The following is a 17,512-nucleotide window of genomic DNA, read 5'->3' as shown; positions in this document are numbered from 1 at the left end:
ACTGAATTAGGCACTTAAGTCCCATTGAATTTAAATCTAACTTTGGCATCTAACTCACTTAGGCACTTTTGAAAATCCCACCCTAAGTCTCTAGTACTGCCTCCCTTTTATTTTCCCTCAAAAATTGCATCAGTTTTCACTTTTTTCACGGCTAACCTCAGTACATATTAATTGCCACGACTAAAAGGAGTGCTCCAGTGCTGTTGGAGGCAACTAGGACAGCGTAAAGGAATACACAAACAGTATTTAAATAAAACAAGTTAGTAAAGTTTGATGTGTGCCCCAAAATCCTCTCACTAGTCCTCCTTAAGATGCTTAGATTGCTCCAGTGCATAGTGGTGTGATAATTAAGGAGAGAAAATTAAGTATATATCAGGGAGGGAAGGAGACAGGAAAAAAATGTTTCACAACAACCCCCAAAACATTACATCCAGTTTCAGTTGTTAAAATGATCAGCTGTCTCCATTATTGCCAGGACTGCAGCAGCTGCTAACAGGGGAATTTCCTTCTTGTAGGTGCACATGGGGACGTGTACCGGTAGCCTGAACAAACTCCGACACTGACAACTGCTCTAGAATGCAAGAGATGGGGGCAAGCTGCTTCTACACTGAGTTGAGAGAGCTATCACCATTGCAGCCTGCCTCTCCCCTCACCAGCGTATGCCTGCCTCGTCCTGACCCTGCCTGATGACCATTAAAATGGTACTTTGAATGAGCCTGAAAGTTGTCAGCCAGTAGAAACCATTTTGACTAGCCTGAAGAGACCTGTTTTCTTCCCCCTTTCCTCACACTATCTTCTTCACACACATCCTCATCTTACGTGTCCCAAAAAAGTCTCCATTTCTACATATAACCCCTATATTTGTAGGAATAAGATAGCTGAATATTTAAGTTAAGAACTATTTTAAATAACCTTCTTCAATTAAATTCCTTGCAAATCCCCAGCTATTTGTACCACTTCCCAGTATACTACGGACATCTTTATCCTTAGTACTAAAATATAAATAGTGGACTATATTTAGCCATCTAATTTTAAATAGAATTCCCCAAAGGTTGGCCAGTGGTCTTGGTATACTTTTAAAAATATATATTTTAATAATGGTTTTTCAAAAATGTATGTGTTATAGAAATGATACAATGATAAGGTTAATATTTTACCTAAAATCTGAGCCTAGTCGTTTTCCATTTTCTGGCTCTCCAGGATCTGGACACAAATTGGATGCCTGTTTAATACCTCCTTCATTTACTGTAAAAGAAAAGAAAAACAACACACTTTTAGGAAACCCAGAAATATGACAATTAATAGTATGAAAAACTTACTTTATCTACAAAGTTGGCACTTCAAAAACAAACAGTTACTAGATTTTGGGGTAGATCACAATCTCCAGTTTCGATACATTTATTTTCTTTCAGTGATAAGTGTGACTTTTAAAGTATGTTTTATATCGGTAAACAGCAAATTCTAGAAGTCTTATGATAATAGAAAAAGTACCAAATAACTCTGTTTATTTGCTCATCATCTTACTGAATCCATATACATATTACTTGTATTTCTTTTCAAAAATAATATTTAAAGTTAATGAACTCTTCATTGACAGTTACTGTAATTTGTGGGAAATTTTCCTCTGACCATAGTTCAGTAATGTCACTCTTGTCTTCTCCCCAAATGTCTGACCTGCTTGCCTTGTGCGAATGACAAAACTTCAGTGGAGTTGGGTCAGGTAGGCCTTAATTACTGGTGTGAATCCAAATATCCCAGAATTTGGAGTCATGGGGGAAGCTTCAAGATCTGAACCAGGTTTGACTTTCACAAATTTCTTAACCAAGTCAAATCCTCAGAGCTGGACATTCCCAAACCATGGAGGCTAGAAAGCTTTATGTGGATCTGAACTTTTCATCTTTGATTCACTTCTTCTTATAAAAAAAAGATTAAGAACTCATCCAGTGCCTTTTACATACACAAACTTTTACTTTAGTGTAAGTTATGCACATATAAAGAGTAGAGTATTGATACACAAATTAGTGTATTTTTTTAATAGTTTGCACTATCTAGTTTTGTCATATTTTACATATTGTGTTTGTTCTACTACAAAAAAGTGAAACATTTATAGTTTGCAAGAGTTTCAGTTCCAAAAAATACTTCTACCCCAGTTTAGTTCTTTTCATCCTAGTTGTGCACTGAATTAAGAGTTGATGATCACGGAATAAATCCATATCACAGGAGGCTGGTCAGCTGCTACCTGAAGAATGTTTAGGCTTGAGATGAAACTATTTTTAATGTTTTCAAAACTAAGTGATCTGAAGCCAAGGCATTTATACTAAGAGGAAAAGATATTTAACCCATTGAGTTAAGTCAATGGGCTTTGGTATAGCAGGGTGATAGCTTTCAACGAAACAAAATAAAACTCCTTTGGGAGAAAGGGCTTGTATATAATTAAGCTAATCATAAATGACTTATTCACACAATTTTTTAAAATTGATTTTATGAGAGAGAGACAGAGAGAGATAACTTGTTTCTAATTAATTACATGTCTAAACTGTCAGACTCCACCTCTGCAGGAATAACAGTTTGACACAGGCTGACACTGAAATAGGGTACTCCCACCTATCTTTTCCCCTGGCCTCCTGTGAGGAATTGCCATATAAGTGTTTGAGGAACTCTCCCTTGCCTTGAACATGGTGTACTTATACTCACAAAAGGTGGTAAAATTAATTCAATAGTGATGGGTGAGGTCAGGACCATAAAACAAAAGTGAAAGGATGGGGAGCAAGTGAGCATTATTTAGTTTTTCTTCAGTAGTTGGGGCCCTTTCCAACCAATGGGCCCTCACCCTTTGCTGGCTGTGGCCATACTATTCAATCTTCTCTGTCCTGAAAGAGCTACAGCATGGACGGTCTGATATTGCAGCAAGCAAAGGTAAGTGCCTGTTCATCCACGTTGGAATACACAGGGCTAGCTGGATTTCCACTTTTGTGACTGGAAAGGAGTTTTCCATCAACAGCACATAAGCTGAAGAGTCAGAAGTTTTTCTCACTTTACTCTGAGAAACTTAATGAGGCTTGTGGGTAGGCTGAAAGTGTGTCACCCATAGAAAGCAAATTTCTTGCTACCATTGAAGGATCCATGTGTTTGTCAGTTATGGTTCTACCATCGACTGGAGTCCATATGGACAGTCCAGGAAGAACCTGTTATTCAGAACTTTAAATGGGAATTCATGTGGCAGTACTTTGTGTGTCTTGTATGATCCCAAAGTCCAAGGCAGGGCTTGGGAATTAAGGAGGCAGTTAGTGGCTAGTCCACATAGAATGGAATATTACCATTGTTCACAGGCAGAGGAATTCTTAGGTGGCACTGACTCTCTACTTAGGAGGAATTCTAAAATGAGATTACCTTTGTGGGTGGGGCAGGAGTGACTTTCCGTTAAGATTTTGTGTGGTTAAAAGTTTATTAAAATTGTAGCCAGAAGCTTTTATTGGTGTTGGGCCCAGGCAGTAGTTCTCAGGAAATAACTGCTATGACATCCCAGAATTTGATTGGATTATACAATATTTAGGGGACTTTTAACATTATTGTACTATATGAAGTACATATTTTATTTTAGTATGACTAAATGAACAAGACAAAAATCCAGCTTTAAACACGACTTCCCATTTTATTGTATTTCATCTTTCAGTATTTGAAATAGAATATTTTATTCTTGTACTCTGCGTAATTCTCAAAAATGGTAATACTGTGGACGTTTATGTAAAAAGAGCAGATTCTGTACTGATTTCACAGCATGAAAACAATTGGATCTACACATTTCAGCTAATATAACAAGCCTGAGAAAGTGTGCTGCTTTATGCCATCATCCCTAAACTGTTGCATTCTTAATGAAATACAATGAAATAGAACTTAACATGATACATGGGTGTATTTTATATTCATTCAGAAAATTCTGAAAGACTGTACTGAGGGAAAAATATCCATCAATTAATATCTCTCTCTCTCACACACACACACACAACATTTAGAACTTCAGAACAAAAGAAAAGTTATAGTTGGAATGCATTAAACTCACAACTCTAATTTTGGCTCCAATACAGCAGTGTTTTAAGCACATGCTTAAATCCCATCCCTATTCATGTTCATCCCTAAACATGCTTGGCCAAACATGTATGGTCTGCTGAGTTTGAAGCCTTTGTATTGTTGGTGTAGAAGGTGATCACACATAACACTTGACTTTCTATTTACAAAAATATAACTACTTTACTGCTTCCCACTTTCCCCACTGTCCCATACAGTCCTGTGACAACTGTTAATGGGCATTTTATTGTAAACAATGGAATATCATGAATGAGGCATTTCTTCATGGTCTGAGCATGAGACTGGGAGCCAGATATTGCTGAGCTGTAATCCTGATTCTCACACCAATCCCTTTATGACTTTGGAACTTAATCTCACCATTTGTTGAGTGAGGATGATGCTTATATATCCCAAGGGTATATATGATTAATAATGTCCTCACTCATGCAAACACTCATGCACATGCTTAATTTCTTCTCACATGAGGAATCCTAATGGTTTCAGGTGCGTTAAGGTAAGCACTGAATGAGGGTTTGCAGGAACAGGGGTTAAAATTGTAAAATTCATTGTTGGTGAAAAACACCATATACATGTTTTCTATTTTGTTGTGTTTATGGTGTGTATTCAGCAGAAGTAAGAGAGAGAGAACAAACATGAAAACTATCTCAGGACAATGGTTTCCTGAGGTTTAGATAATCCAAGACAGTAATTTAAGGTAGCCATTTATTGATATTATTACAAATAACAGATATATACATAATTTTCTCTGTTGAACCCTTATGCAGTAGAGGGGCAGTCATTCTTTTTAAAATACTCTGTTCTTTCATTGTTCTGCATACAGTGCTCCCATTGAGGTCCCATTGAGAATTCTCTCCAACAATCATTGGCACAATGTATTTTTATTGAAATATTGTCCTATTATACATTTACAAATGAACACAGAATTAAACTGAAGGATAAAATTGAATATCTCTTCTAAAAATTTTGAATCTGTCTGACCGAGTTTTAAATCAACCAAAATGTTTATCAATTGTTTGTAGGGGCTAGCTGCTCATTTGTGTTGTCCATCTCCAACTCCCTGACAAATCACAATACTACATACTTCAATTTTATATGGAATATCCACAAAATATCAGCTATGTAAAACTTCACTGAAATAAAGATTTTGCACTAAACATACTATCAAAGCTTGAAGTTGCTAGCCACTAATGCATTAAGAGCTACATCTAGATATCTTAAAGTTGGTCTTGAAAGAAATGTGATCAAGTAATATAAGGCAAAACTAATAAATTAGTGGAAATGGAATAAATATGGAAAATTTGTATTTGATCTAATAAGAAAATGATTGATTTTTATCATCACGATCTGTTGTGTCAACCATTCTATTATCAGTCTCTATTGTTTACATATATTTACATTTTCCAGTTTCATATATTTTCAAATAGGCTTCTCTATATTTTACTGTATTTCATGTCTTACAACCACCCTACTCTCCTGTGAGCCAACAGTGTGAAAATAACATGGATTTTTATTTTTTTTAAAGCATCTTAACACATTTTTCAGATACAAAAGAAAAAACTTCCAGAGTTGTTTAGGTGATACTTTTTGCAGATAAATTAAATCTGGCAATACTGTAAACTGCTGTGATAAACTGAATAGAAGTATGGCTTATTTTATTACTTTTACTTCATAAAAGCTATAGGGGCTTGCCACTTTAAGAAACCTTTATCTAAAAATGCATGACTCACATGCTGACAATTTAAAACCTACAAGTGGAAATTCCATTGAAATGCATTTTCTTTGGGAAAGTCACTGTCATGATAAATCCTGGAAACTGACCTCAAGACTGCTATCTCAGGCAAATATATCCTGCCTAAGGTGCAGGCAAAAGCATGCTAATTCAATAAGTCTTTCCCCCCCGCCATGAATAATAATGAAATGTGGACACATGGTATTCATTTAACGCATATTTATTTAACCAATTATTTAAATATCTTAAATGTGGTTCTACTCTGTAAAAATGGCATCTTCTTTCTCAACAGATCTTCTCCTTGATATATTCAGAGGCATATCTGCTTACTCTAGTTATTTGAAATAAGTTAACTGAAATAAGTTATTATTACTTTCAATCTTCAAAAAGAAAAGGTGTACTTGTGGCACCTTAGAGACTAATTTATTTGAGCATAAGCTACAGCTCACTTCATTGCCTTGCACATTCAACACAGCTAACATGAAATGAGCTGGATTTTACTCCTCCTGTGCATCATCAAGGACTTGATACTGCAAGGTGCTGAGTACACTCAATGATCTCTTTTCTAGGACAGTTTACCAAATTCTAATCTGAGCTGAAGCCAAAGAGACTGTTGGAATGACACTGAGAATATCATTTGAAGAAAATATGTTGTTGCATAGTTGTAAGGGTGTACTCCAGGTTCAGTTTTTGCAGGCTTGGTAGATAAGGGAAAGAGAGGGGATATTTTTATTTGCATATTCATCAAATTTGATCAGAAATCGTTGAGACACAGGCACCCATGATTTATAGAGAACTTCCCTTCAGAGTAGAACCACATTTTAAAATTGACCATGAAGATTGTAGAAATATATTTAAGGCAGTTATATTATTGGAAATACATAAACATTTTTGAAAACACACACAAACAACATAGACAGCACAAACTTCACTCTTGCACTAGAAAAAAGTAACAAAAAGGAGTACACTCACAGATAGAAAACTTGTTGCTGTTGTCTTTCCCTGGAAACAATTTAAATCCTCTAGATTTAAAATCTATGGCCTTTTTCACTAGTTAAGAAAACAAACAAAAACATGTATCAGGTAATACAGTCTAAAAGATTTCATTGCAATTGATTATTCAATTTGTTATCATGGAAGTATGTAAGCTAGAGTAACTGCTTTCTAATAAGCCAGCATTATTTACCCATAATGGAAAAAAACAAAACAAAACAAAACAAAAAAACCTTTTACACAAAAGAAAAGTACTCAGATCAGATTGTGTATAAGGTACAGGAAATGAATAACCTTTACATATGTTACTTTTTTCCCTCCAGTGTGTACACAGTGCCTCTGATGCAAAACAAAAATGAAAGCTAAAGATAATAGTTTCCATGCATAATAAGTGGTTTTGTAAAACTTTGCCACACAATTATGGAACCTGGTAAATTAATGACTGAATGAGTACTTTGAAACAAGTATTTTCCTTATAGTTAGTACTAACATTTTTTCTCTGTGAAATTTTCAAGAACTCTGCAATGGTATCTGCTAATAAATTGTATAAAATGCAGTGTGCTATTCTGGAGATGCCCTACAAAAAAGGTGTAAATGTTTCACAGTAAGGATAGTTAACCACTGGAATAATTTACCAAGGGTTGTGGTGGATTCTCCATTACTGGGAACTTTAAAATCAAGACTGGATGTTTCTCTAAAACTTATTGACTAGGGATTATTTTGGGGAAGTTCTGGCCTGTGTTATACAGGAATATAGATGATTATAGAGGCCCCTTCTGGCCTTGGAATCTATAAATTATCTGAAATTTCTGCAATAACAGTCTATTTGTGTAATGCCCATAATTTGATTATACTTCTTCAATGACAGAGCATCTTTTTTTTTAACATGTGTTAATCACATAATACCTAAAAGCATATTCATGTCCAAATCATAGCCCCAATCCTGATGTCAATGGGTATCCCATAGCCTCAAGGCACTAATGGCAGAATGGGACCCATATTACTACTCTCCCAGCAGATACTCTACAACAGAACACAACCAAAACAATTGGCATCACCACATTGGTTGTTCTCATGGCTCACTTACTAAAGTGAAAACTAAAAAATCACAATCTTATTCAAAAAATATGCTAAAAAGATCTTAAAATCTTTAATATTTTAGCAGGAATCCTTCTGCAACTCTAAAATATATACTGATATTTGGAAAGGTTTATTTGTGGATGCCCAAATACCCTACATGTTTTGGGTTTTTGTTTTTTTTTTAAAAAAAACAGCTCCACAGCAGTTCCAACTACCTACTTTCAATTTTTGCCTCATTTGTGACCCTAAGTCTAACCTGGAAGGTCCAGCCTTTATCTATGAAATACAAGCTAATTTTCTGTGATAACTCATGCTTAGATCTTTCCTAAGTAGAAAATCTAAATTCTGTATTTGGTAGTTTTATGATGTACATACTCATCTAGTTGGTGCTATAACAACACCAACAAGGACATTGGCTTTAAAAATGGAAGCATAGTACTCAGGTACACTGTTTTTAACTGAGTGATTTGAACTTAAAACTTAAAATATGCTCAGCTATTCTCATTTCGGTTATGCAATTGCAACCCCCATTCCCACTGAAACATTGATTTTCGAGGTCTATTATGGCCTATCATGGACCTTCCTTTCTTTCCAAATTAGCTCTGGAAAAGCCCTTAGTTCTTGGGGCTGTATGGCTTTTTTGCTATACCCAATCAGTTCTGAGGGGTCATGGTTGTGTCTATGCACATTTGAAGCAGAGGATGTCGAATGAAAGGAGGAAGAAAAACAAAACAGAAAAGTCAAAAGGAGGAAAGGAAAAGAAGAGGCGAGAATGAAAGCACCAAAGCACAAGAGAGAATGGTTTCCTTTGAAACAGTCAGATGACTATCTGTAATATTTTCTCTAAGTAAACAGTGCACCCTGCTGCAAAAAAAAAAATGTGCTAACTAAACTAAACCAAACCAAAAAGAAAGTTTATCTGGAGATTGGGTACATTGTATCCAGGATATTTTCAACAGTGGATGCATCATAATTACAGTCCAAAGGGCAGCAGGAGTTGTACATTGTCTGCAGGGAACTATTGAAGATGAAGTCTGAACAAGGCAAAGATTAAAAATACATATCAGGGAAATCTGAGCACAGCCAATGAACAATGGGAGATATATAACAAAGGAACTTTTAAGCAACCATTACACTTATTTTACAAGAAGAAATAGAATCCAAAGGGATTCTTAAATGTGACATGAACAAAAAAAAGTAACTGAATTACTTAAAAATAATCATACATAAAAAGTGCAAGAATTTCAGAAGGAAAAGTATCCAAGGAAATTTAAAAAGTTGAAATGACAGTTCGGGAAGCGATCAAATGTATTGTTAAATACCTACTGATGTTTATATCTCTACATTTTGGGGTAAGAGACTGTGCTTTTCTCTGTGTTTGGAAAGTGTCTAGAACATGTTGGCCTGTAACACAAAGAGCTAAGCTGTAAAATTGAGTTTGATATGTTGATCTCATACAGACATTGTGTTCTCTGGAAATAGCAATAAAACAATGCACATTGATTAAAATGGTTGCTGAGATGGTACTGTCACTCTGCAACACAATGATTTTTCTCCAAAGTCTCTCACGTGAACAAACTCTTAGAATCGTATTGTGAAAAATTCATTTCAGCCTCCAAAACAAATCTCTGTCCAATGGGCTCTCTGCAAGGAATTCCAGGGGGAATGAAGGTATGAACTTTATCCCAAACCTGTGTAGGACTTCCAGCTGGAATAGCAGTGTGGCCCCTTTACACCTAGTTCATAGTAGTTCCAATTCATATTATCTGCATAAACATGGTTCTAGAGGCCTACCCATCACCTTCTCCTGGCCTTTTCCCAGCACTAACCTCTTCAAAGCTGACATGGAGCCACCTCACAAATACATAAGAGAGCATGGATATCTCCCTGTGTGGCCATTCTCACCATACATCCACAAACAGTACACTGGGAGTATTCGACAATGTAGGGCCTCATTTATAACAATGAATTTCAATCTCAGGTTTTGGGGAAAATATACCCTTCTTTGTTTCCTTGCAAATTATCAAACACAAGGGAGAAAGTAGCATTGCAAATGTTTGGGGTTTCCCCCCCCTTTCTTTAGCACCAGGACACAGTATCTACTCTTTATGCAGTAACTACATGGTTTCTCTCTGAGATTACATTTGAACAAATGAAGGAGTGTTTGCGGGAGGGAAATAGGGTAGAGTTTGAGAGGTTTAATGCAAAATTTAAAATGGTTATTAGAGTTTCTTGCCTGCACACTTTGTTCAACTCCTGCAGGGATTTTCACAAGAGCAGGCATCAGCATGCTAAGGTCTTTGCATGCTATTGGGAAGATAAGCCACACAGAACTCCTGCAGATATTTGTATCCTGAACTAGACAGTAATTTCATTTTGATTTTGAAAGGGACTTTTTTTTTTTACTTACAAAAAGAATATTTTCCTGTGTCCCCCCTAACAAGAGCAACCAGACTGTGAACCAGAAATTATAAAACATATTGGGCTTGAATATACACATACACTAAAATATATTCTAAGCTGGTTTACAGAACACACACACATACACACACACACACACACACACAAATATATACTAAATATACCCCAAATCACTTTGCAAACTATCTAGAAACTATAGTGGAGGCAGGGATCTGATTATAAACCAGTGTGTTACCACAAAAACAGTGATTATAAATCAGTGTGATTATAAACCAGCATATTACCACAGAAACATCTTTAGCAACCAATCCTGTGAGATGTTGAGCACCTCACCTTGCCAGAGGCACACAGTATCTCACAGGATCAGGTCTTTAAACATAATTGACCCAATTCTTGGTTGTCCAGTGTCACGTTATGCTAGCGGAACTGGGACATGGGGAATAGCCTTAGTTGGTATATACCAGTGAAATACATCTTGACCCCCCCTTCACTCCAACAGGGCATACAGGAGTGAGGAAGACAGGGTGTCACCAAAACACACCACACTCCAGCAAGTATCAGAATTTAGCCATTATCTTGTTATATTGTGAGTAAGTGTTGACCAGGAACTTAATACATTAAAAAATAATCTATAGCCTTTTCTATGGCACGCATAATCTTTCTATCTGAAATCCTGACAAACATAAATGTATTTATCCTCACAATGGCGTTTGGTCATACCCAAGTTGTCTGAGCACCCAATGCCTTGAGCTGCTCATAGTCTGGGAGATGAGTGCCCAAACAACATTTTCCAAAGTTCCCAGGAAGTGGGGTGATTTTCTGAAGGGCATGGAAGCTGAGGTTGCTCACCGCAAAGAAGACGGAGAAGGGCATGTGGTCTCAAGAACAACTGGTTGGGTTGGGTATAGTAGAAGGAGCTTGCCCACATAACTCCCATTTACATTAATGAGAAATGCATACTGAGATCATGGACCTATTATTGTATTCCCCTCCTTTCAAGTATAATATTCAAGCAACTCATCTCATGCAGAAATGTCAATATGGTCAAAGTGTTTGCATAAAATCCTTCAGTCAACAAATTACCCCCAAACTGTGCTCTTATGTACCTTGTTCCATTTCAAAGTATTTTTAGACCAAGTTATAAACCCATAAGCTTTCTCATTTAAAGGTCGACAAGTGCTTAAATACAGCATCACCAGGCTACCCAATTATCCTTCCCGCTTCAAATCCTATTATTAGATTACTGTTTCTAAGAAATTAAAATGCACATTTTCTTAATTAAAGGGTTCATACAGAGCTTACTATACTATAAAACATGAACCTCATATGTCAAGTTTATTTTGTATGCTCCTTACCTCAAGCTGATTTTCACAAATTAACTTTCATGCTACTAAGCCAAAGCACCTAAAAGGTGAAATCTCCCCACTTCCTGAACTGAGTAATTTTGGCTGGATGGGGGAACGGGAGAAGAGTCCCATGGCTATTGCCAGACAAAGCTACCACTTCAAAAAACTCCACTAGCTATTTACAGATAAGGAATGAACGAAAGGAAAAGTGACATGTCCAAGGCCACAGGAGTCAGTGTCAATGCCAGTATTTTAAGCTAAATGTTCCAGTCTCCCAGTCAAGATTATGACTTGTATAGTATTTATATAAACAAATACCAAATACAGACAGCTGTGATCCCAATACAATGCGTTTTGTAGGTATTCAGGTCTAATGGCCCTATTAACTACTAAATAGTAGTGTCACTACTAAGTACAAGATATGAACAGAGTGTTAACTACTTATGGCAAACATCCTGTTCAAACCTTGTATTTAGTAGTGATACTTTGAATTAGTTTTCCAGACCTGAAGAAGAGCTCTGTGTAATCTCAAAAGCTTGTCTGTCTCATCAACAGAAGTTGGTTCAATAAAAGATATTACTTCTCCCACCCTGTCTCTCTAGTATTTCATGTGGAATTGTAATTTTTTAATGTAAAATCACAGGAAAAATGACAGAATTATGTTCCTTATTTTAAAATTGTCCTTTGAGTCCATCTACTCTAAAAGGAAAACTGGAATCTGTCAAGTTTCACAGCAACCTTGACTTTGCAGGTTTGGGCACAATAATCGAATGGAGTCCAAATTTACTATAAATGTAGCTTACCACAGCTTTTAAAAAAAATGGACATAGATAAATGTTGACTTCATTGAGATGGTGAAGTCAAAAGGAGTTATACATTTCTAAACGAGGGGAGAGTTTGCTCCTACAATACTGTAGTAGTAGGAATATTCAAATAAAGGCAGAGAGACTATAATTCTCTAAAAAATCATGACAAGTGTTTGGGCATGGTTCTCTGTTGCCCTGCACCATGTGTATTTACACCAGTGCAAAGTGAGTGCAGGATGCTACCAGATTAGGATAATGCCCATTTACACTCGCTTTCCCCTGGTGTAAATGACTATGCAAGGTGCAAGGCAATGGAGATACAGGCCGCTTGTTTCCCTGAGGATGGATACAGGCAGAACCCAAAACACTTTTACTTTCATGTTCCATTCCCCTCAAGCCTCTCTCAAGTCATACCCACCTGCAACCCAGACAGTGGAGAAGGAAGAATGCATCAGAAGATTAAATTTTAAAAACAAATCCTTAAATGATGTATTGTAAATACATAATACTAAACTCCTGAGAAGGGTGGGGTACACTGTTTATTTTAAAAGAAAAGGAGTACTTGCGGCACCTTAGAGACTAACAAATTTATTTGAGCATAAGCTTTTGTGAGCTACAGCTCACTTCATCGAGAGCTTATGCTCAAATAAATTTGTTAGTCTCTAAGGTGCCGCAAGTACTCCTTTTCTTTTTGCGAACACAGACTAACACGCTGCTACTCTGAAACCTGTTTACTTTAACGAATTTGTAAGTGATTAGCATCCCTGAGGAAAAAAACAAATGCCTACCAGAGTTACAGGTGCTACGCCACAGGTTAGGCCATGGAACAAATGCTGGGAGATAAATGGGAGGTCCTGTACCACCTCACTAGCTCTGTGCCCATGGCAAACCACCTATTTCTAGCACCACGGCCTCATTGAAATCCAGCTACCATGAACTCCTGCTAGACATGCTTGCCTAGGGACACCCTTTAGGGAGATCTCTGCTGCAGAGGAGGCTGTATGCAGACCAAGTTTGAGGCTGTAATTATCTTCTTCTTAGGAATCATCATAAGTTTGAAGGGGAAGCAATGTTCATGACCCTCCACCCTCATTCTCAGCTCATCAACTGCTCTCCCAGCTTGTTTGCTTCATGTCCTCTTTTTCCAAGCAATTCCCAGGACCAACTGAGAGGCCACCATGGAAGAAAGGGAATATAAAGGATGCTATCATAGAGGCAGCTTTGATCCCTTTTTATGATGATCTAGGGGCATGATCTTCCACTCCAAATATATTTTCTCATTACATCAAGATTTTGAAGTAACACCAGTACGGGAGGTGGTGTCATGATTCCTAAAGAGGAAAGGGAGAAGGAGTCTAACATACATAGAAACTCTACCATAATAACCCACTAATTGCTGAAGGATTTTGAGAGAGTTCTAAGGAGATAAGAGTATGGGAACCACTTAGGCCCACTCACAGTGGCTCAGTCAGCTAATAGATTTTTGGAGGCTGCCATAGAACAACTAGCTCTAACCCTAATGGCTGTGAAAATATCATGACTGTGAGCCACACATAAATTGATGCAGCAATGTCTGCCTGAGTTGTTTTACAGCCTGAAAAAAAATCAGTAGGAGATGTGAATTATTGTCACTATTCTTTGCAAAGGGATGATAACTCTCAGATTCATAGGACCCAAGGCCAGAAGGGACCATGGTGGTCACCTTGTCTGACCTCCATTTTAACACAGGGCTTAGAACTCTCCCAACAATATTCCTAGAGCATATCTTTTAAAACATCCAATCTTGATTTAAAAATGGTCAGTAATGGAGAATGCATCATGACCCTTGGTATATTGTTTCAATGGTTAATTACTCTCACTGTTAAATAATCATCAGCCTTCAGAGTTTAAGTCCCAATAGTTGACTATTTTGCTGCTCAACAACACCTGCCATTAAGAAAAGGGACAATCAGACTATGAAGAGGAGTGCAATCTACTCTTAGGATATGGCTACGCTGCAATTAAACACCTGTGGCTCGCCCCTGTCAGCTGACGGGGATTGGGCTATAGATCTGTTTAACTGAGGTGTAGATGTTTGTAGTAAGGCTGGAGCCCATGGTCTGGGACCCTGCAGGTGTTTAACTGCAGCGTAGATATACCCTTACGGCCATTACATTTTGGTGTTTGAAATGGACTGGATTTAGGTTGTGCATAAAGCTTGGGAGAGTACTCTTTCTTGCCCCTCCCCCCACACTTGTGACTCCTGTTCTTCATTTAGGCAAATGCCCCATGTGGGAAATTGCCTAATTCATGACAGAGTAAAGAAGATTTCTGCCTAAAGCAACTCCTTCTGCTTATTCAAAGTTAGATTCCATAAATGAATATGTCTGTGCTTTTCCCACTGATCATATGATGGCATACAAATAAATTTATATATATAAAAAATTTACACCCTTTTCATTACCTCTGTGTGAAAAACAACATATAGTTATCCAAATCAAGGTGCCATCCACTAACGTAATTATGCTGAATAGATAGAATGCCTTATAATTTTGCTGACTAGAGGCTACTTTATAATTTTTTCCCCCCTTAGGCAAACAGTTTTATTTATAATGGAATAAAATGCAAATGAGAATGGATGTAAACTTCCTTCCATAAAGTGAAATGCTCTGATAACTCAATGTACGTTATTTTATGCTTCAATGAAGCAAAACGTAAAGATGTAAGTCTATACGCAACATGTGTTACATTTAAATGTTAAAATGTAACTTATTTTGTCTTCTGTTTTTAATATAATGCAGATATTTTAATTGAGCAGTTTTTAAGCATATATACTCTCATATCGCAAGACTAAAGCTAACTATGAAAACTTTCAGAGAATAAGTCTGAATGACATGGCATATGCTATATGTGATTTTATATGCAATTTTAAATGTCTTTTTTGGCTTTTTATTTGAGTTAAATGTACACTAAATGAGTCACTTCAAAAGAAAAAAACAAAACACTTTGTTCTCTATCCTCTGTTGAAAAATGTGACCTATATGGAGCAGAATTGGAACTGTAATGAATATCACTCTCCTGTAGTTGTCAACAAAACAGTATATTATGAACATTCCCACTTTCTACCTCTTCAAGCAAAAAAAAAAAGAAAAAAGCTGTTGATGTGTACATAGTTTACTGCCTCAGGTGGAAGTCATAACTAATATACAGAACAGATTTATGATAGAGATTAATATGATTATAAAATATACAAAAATGATAGATCCAAATCTGTGTCTGAACATACACAATAAAGAATTTCATGTATAGATTTTATATATAGGCACAGTACTGTGCAAAAGGTGATGAAGAAACATATATTGATTATGTGGCATGTTTACAAGATTTTGAACAATTTGAAAGCTTTTACTGGATCTACTGATATTCTCCATCACAGGTGCATGAAATCTCTCTCCAAATGGGAAAAACTTTTAAAATGAAGGAAACAGAGAATGATTAAGATGCCTTTGTGTTTATGTGTTTTTTCTATAAGATATAGTTAAATTAATGGTAAATTATTATTCACTGATTATAATTATATATTATAATAAAATATTTGAGTTACAACAAAATCCTATGGTAAAGAAAATAGAATATGTATTAAAGATGGAAAATAAAGCCATCATATGTCAAAAAAAACACAGCAGCTACAGAAGCAAATATACATAATAAAACACAGAACACTAAAATATATTGTAGAAATTACAGTCAAGAAAATAAATATACTATAAGGAACCAGTATGCAGAATACAGTCAACAGTGCTGTATACAATAATAATTTGATTTAAAAAATAACCACAATTCATATTTGAAAAAGGCAGTCACCAAGGCTGCCTAACAGCAGTTGACATAACATTCCCACAATGAATGTGGGGGGAAACCAACACAAGCTTCTCTATCAGCATATTTATCTATCTCTAATAATGTGTCATTGCAAGTAATTAAATATGCAGTCTAAAGCAGTGGACACTTTTACTATTACTTAGAAAAGAACTCTCAAGAAATATATGTGATGCTGGCAGAGCAGCTGCCAGCTCATGCCCAGGCCCCTAGGCCTCAGCTGAACACTGATAAATACACAGCTAAAACCCATCTGCCTCACTCATGTGTTAGTGTTGTAAAAATAGTATTAGAGTAATAAAAATGTTTTTCAGAGTAACAGCCGTGTTAGTCTGTCTTCGCAAAAAGAAAAGGAGTACTTGTGGCACCTTAGAGACTAACCAATTTATTTGAGCGGTGAGCTGTAGCTCACAAAAGCTCATGCTCAAATAAATTGGTTAGTCTCTAAGGTGCCACAAGTACTCCTTTTCTTTTTTAAAAATGTTTTTAGACTTCACAAAATGCTTGTGGGATGCTGCATGTATTAATCTCACCTATAACATCGGTGCCTACATAAAAGGTGATATTAAGTGCTTGCATTGCAATTCTCTGTAATTGTGTAAGTCATGAAACAGGAAAGAAGCATTAATTAATGTAAAATGCTGGCTTCTTACAGATGGTATTAGGTCCTGCCCACAAAGAAAGTCCAATTGAAACTAAATAAACCATTGTGGAACATCAAAGAGCACTTTGTTAATTGCATTCCTCCCCCACCCTGGTGAAGTGGAGATGTGCATGTGAACTCATCCCATCAGCTTGAACTCTAGGGTGAAGGGAATAAAAATCCCTGAAAAGAAAAAACTGTACCTCTGTGCTATTTGGACTTTGGGAGGGCAAGGTTTCTATGCTGCTTAGCCTGGGTTAGCCCTGAAGGACATATGGAGCTTCCATATTACACCAGTTTCTATCATCTTTTGGAACCTACAACTGTAACTCATTTGTGTGTGTATGTTACCTGCTATAACCTTGTAAATAACTATGATTTTTTTCTTCTTAGTTAATAATTCTTTAGATAGTTTATTATAGGACTGGCTATAGGTGATGTCTTTGGTGTAAGATCTAAAGTGCAACTGACTTGGGGTAAGTGTCCGGTCCTTTTGGATTGGGAGTAACCTGAATATTCATGTCATTATTGGTGTCAGGGACCAACTATC

General features: G+C 36.5%; 1 protein-coding gene across 2 annotated transcripts in view; it reads right to left on the bottom strand.

Moving 5' to 3' along the window:
- CSMD3 (CUB and Sushi multiple domains 3) overlaps positions 1–17,512 on the bottom strand; it is a 1,215,628-nt gene that overhangs the window by 748,115 nt on the left and 450,001 nt on the right. For both annotated transcript variants that reach the window (XM_073330296.2, XM_073330291.2), the window contains 2 exons: positions 6,788–6,865; positions 1,158–1,245 (listed from right to left, as the gene is read on the bottom strand). In XM_073330296.2, coding sequence (XP_073186397.1) covers positions 1,158–1,245; positions 6,788–6,865 — 166 coding nt within the window. The remainder of the gene's footprint in view (positions 1–1,157; positions 1,246–6,787; positions 6,866–17,512) is intronic.

The sequence above is a fragment of the Lepidochelys kempii genome, chromosome 2, assembly GCF_965140285.1.
Source record: "Lepidochelys kempii isolate rLepKem1 chromosome 2, rLepKem1.hap1, whole genome shotgun sequence".
NCBI lineage: Eukaryota > Metazoa > Chordata > Testudines > Cheloniidae > Lepidochelys > Lepidochelys kempii.
This window is presented reverse-complemented; position numbering and strand designations above follow the sequence as displayed.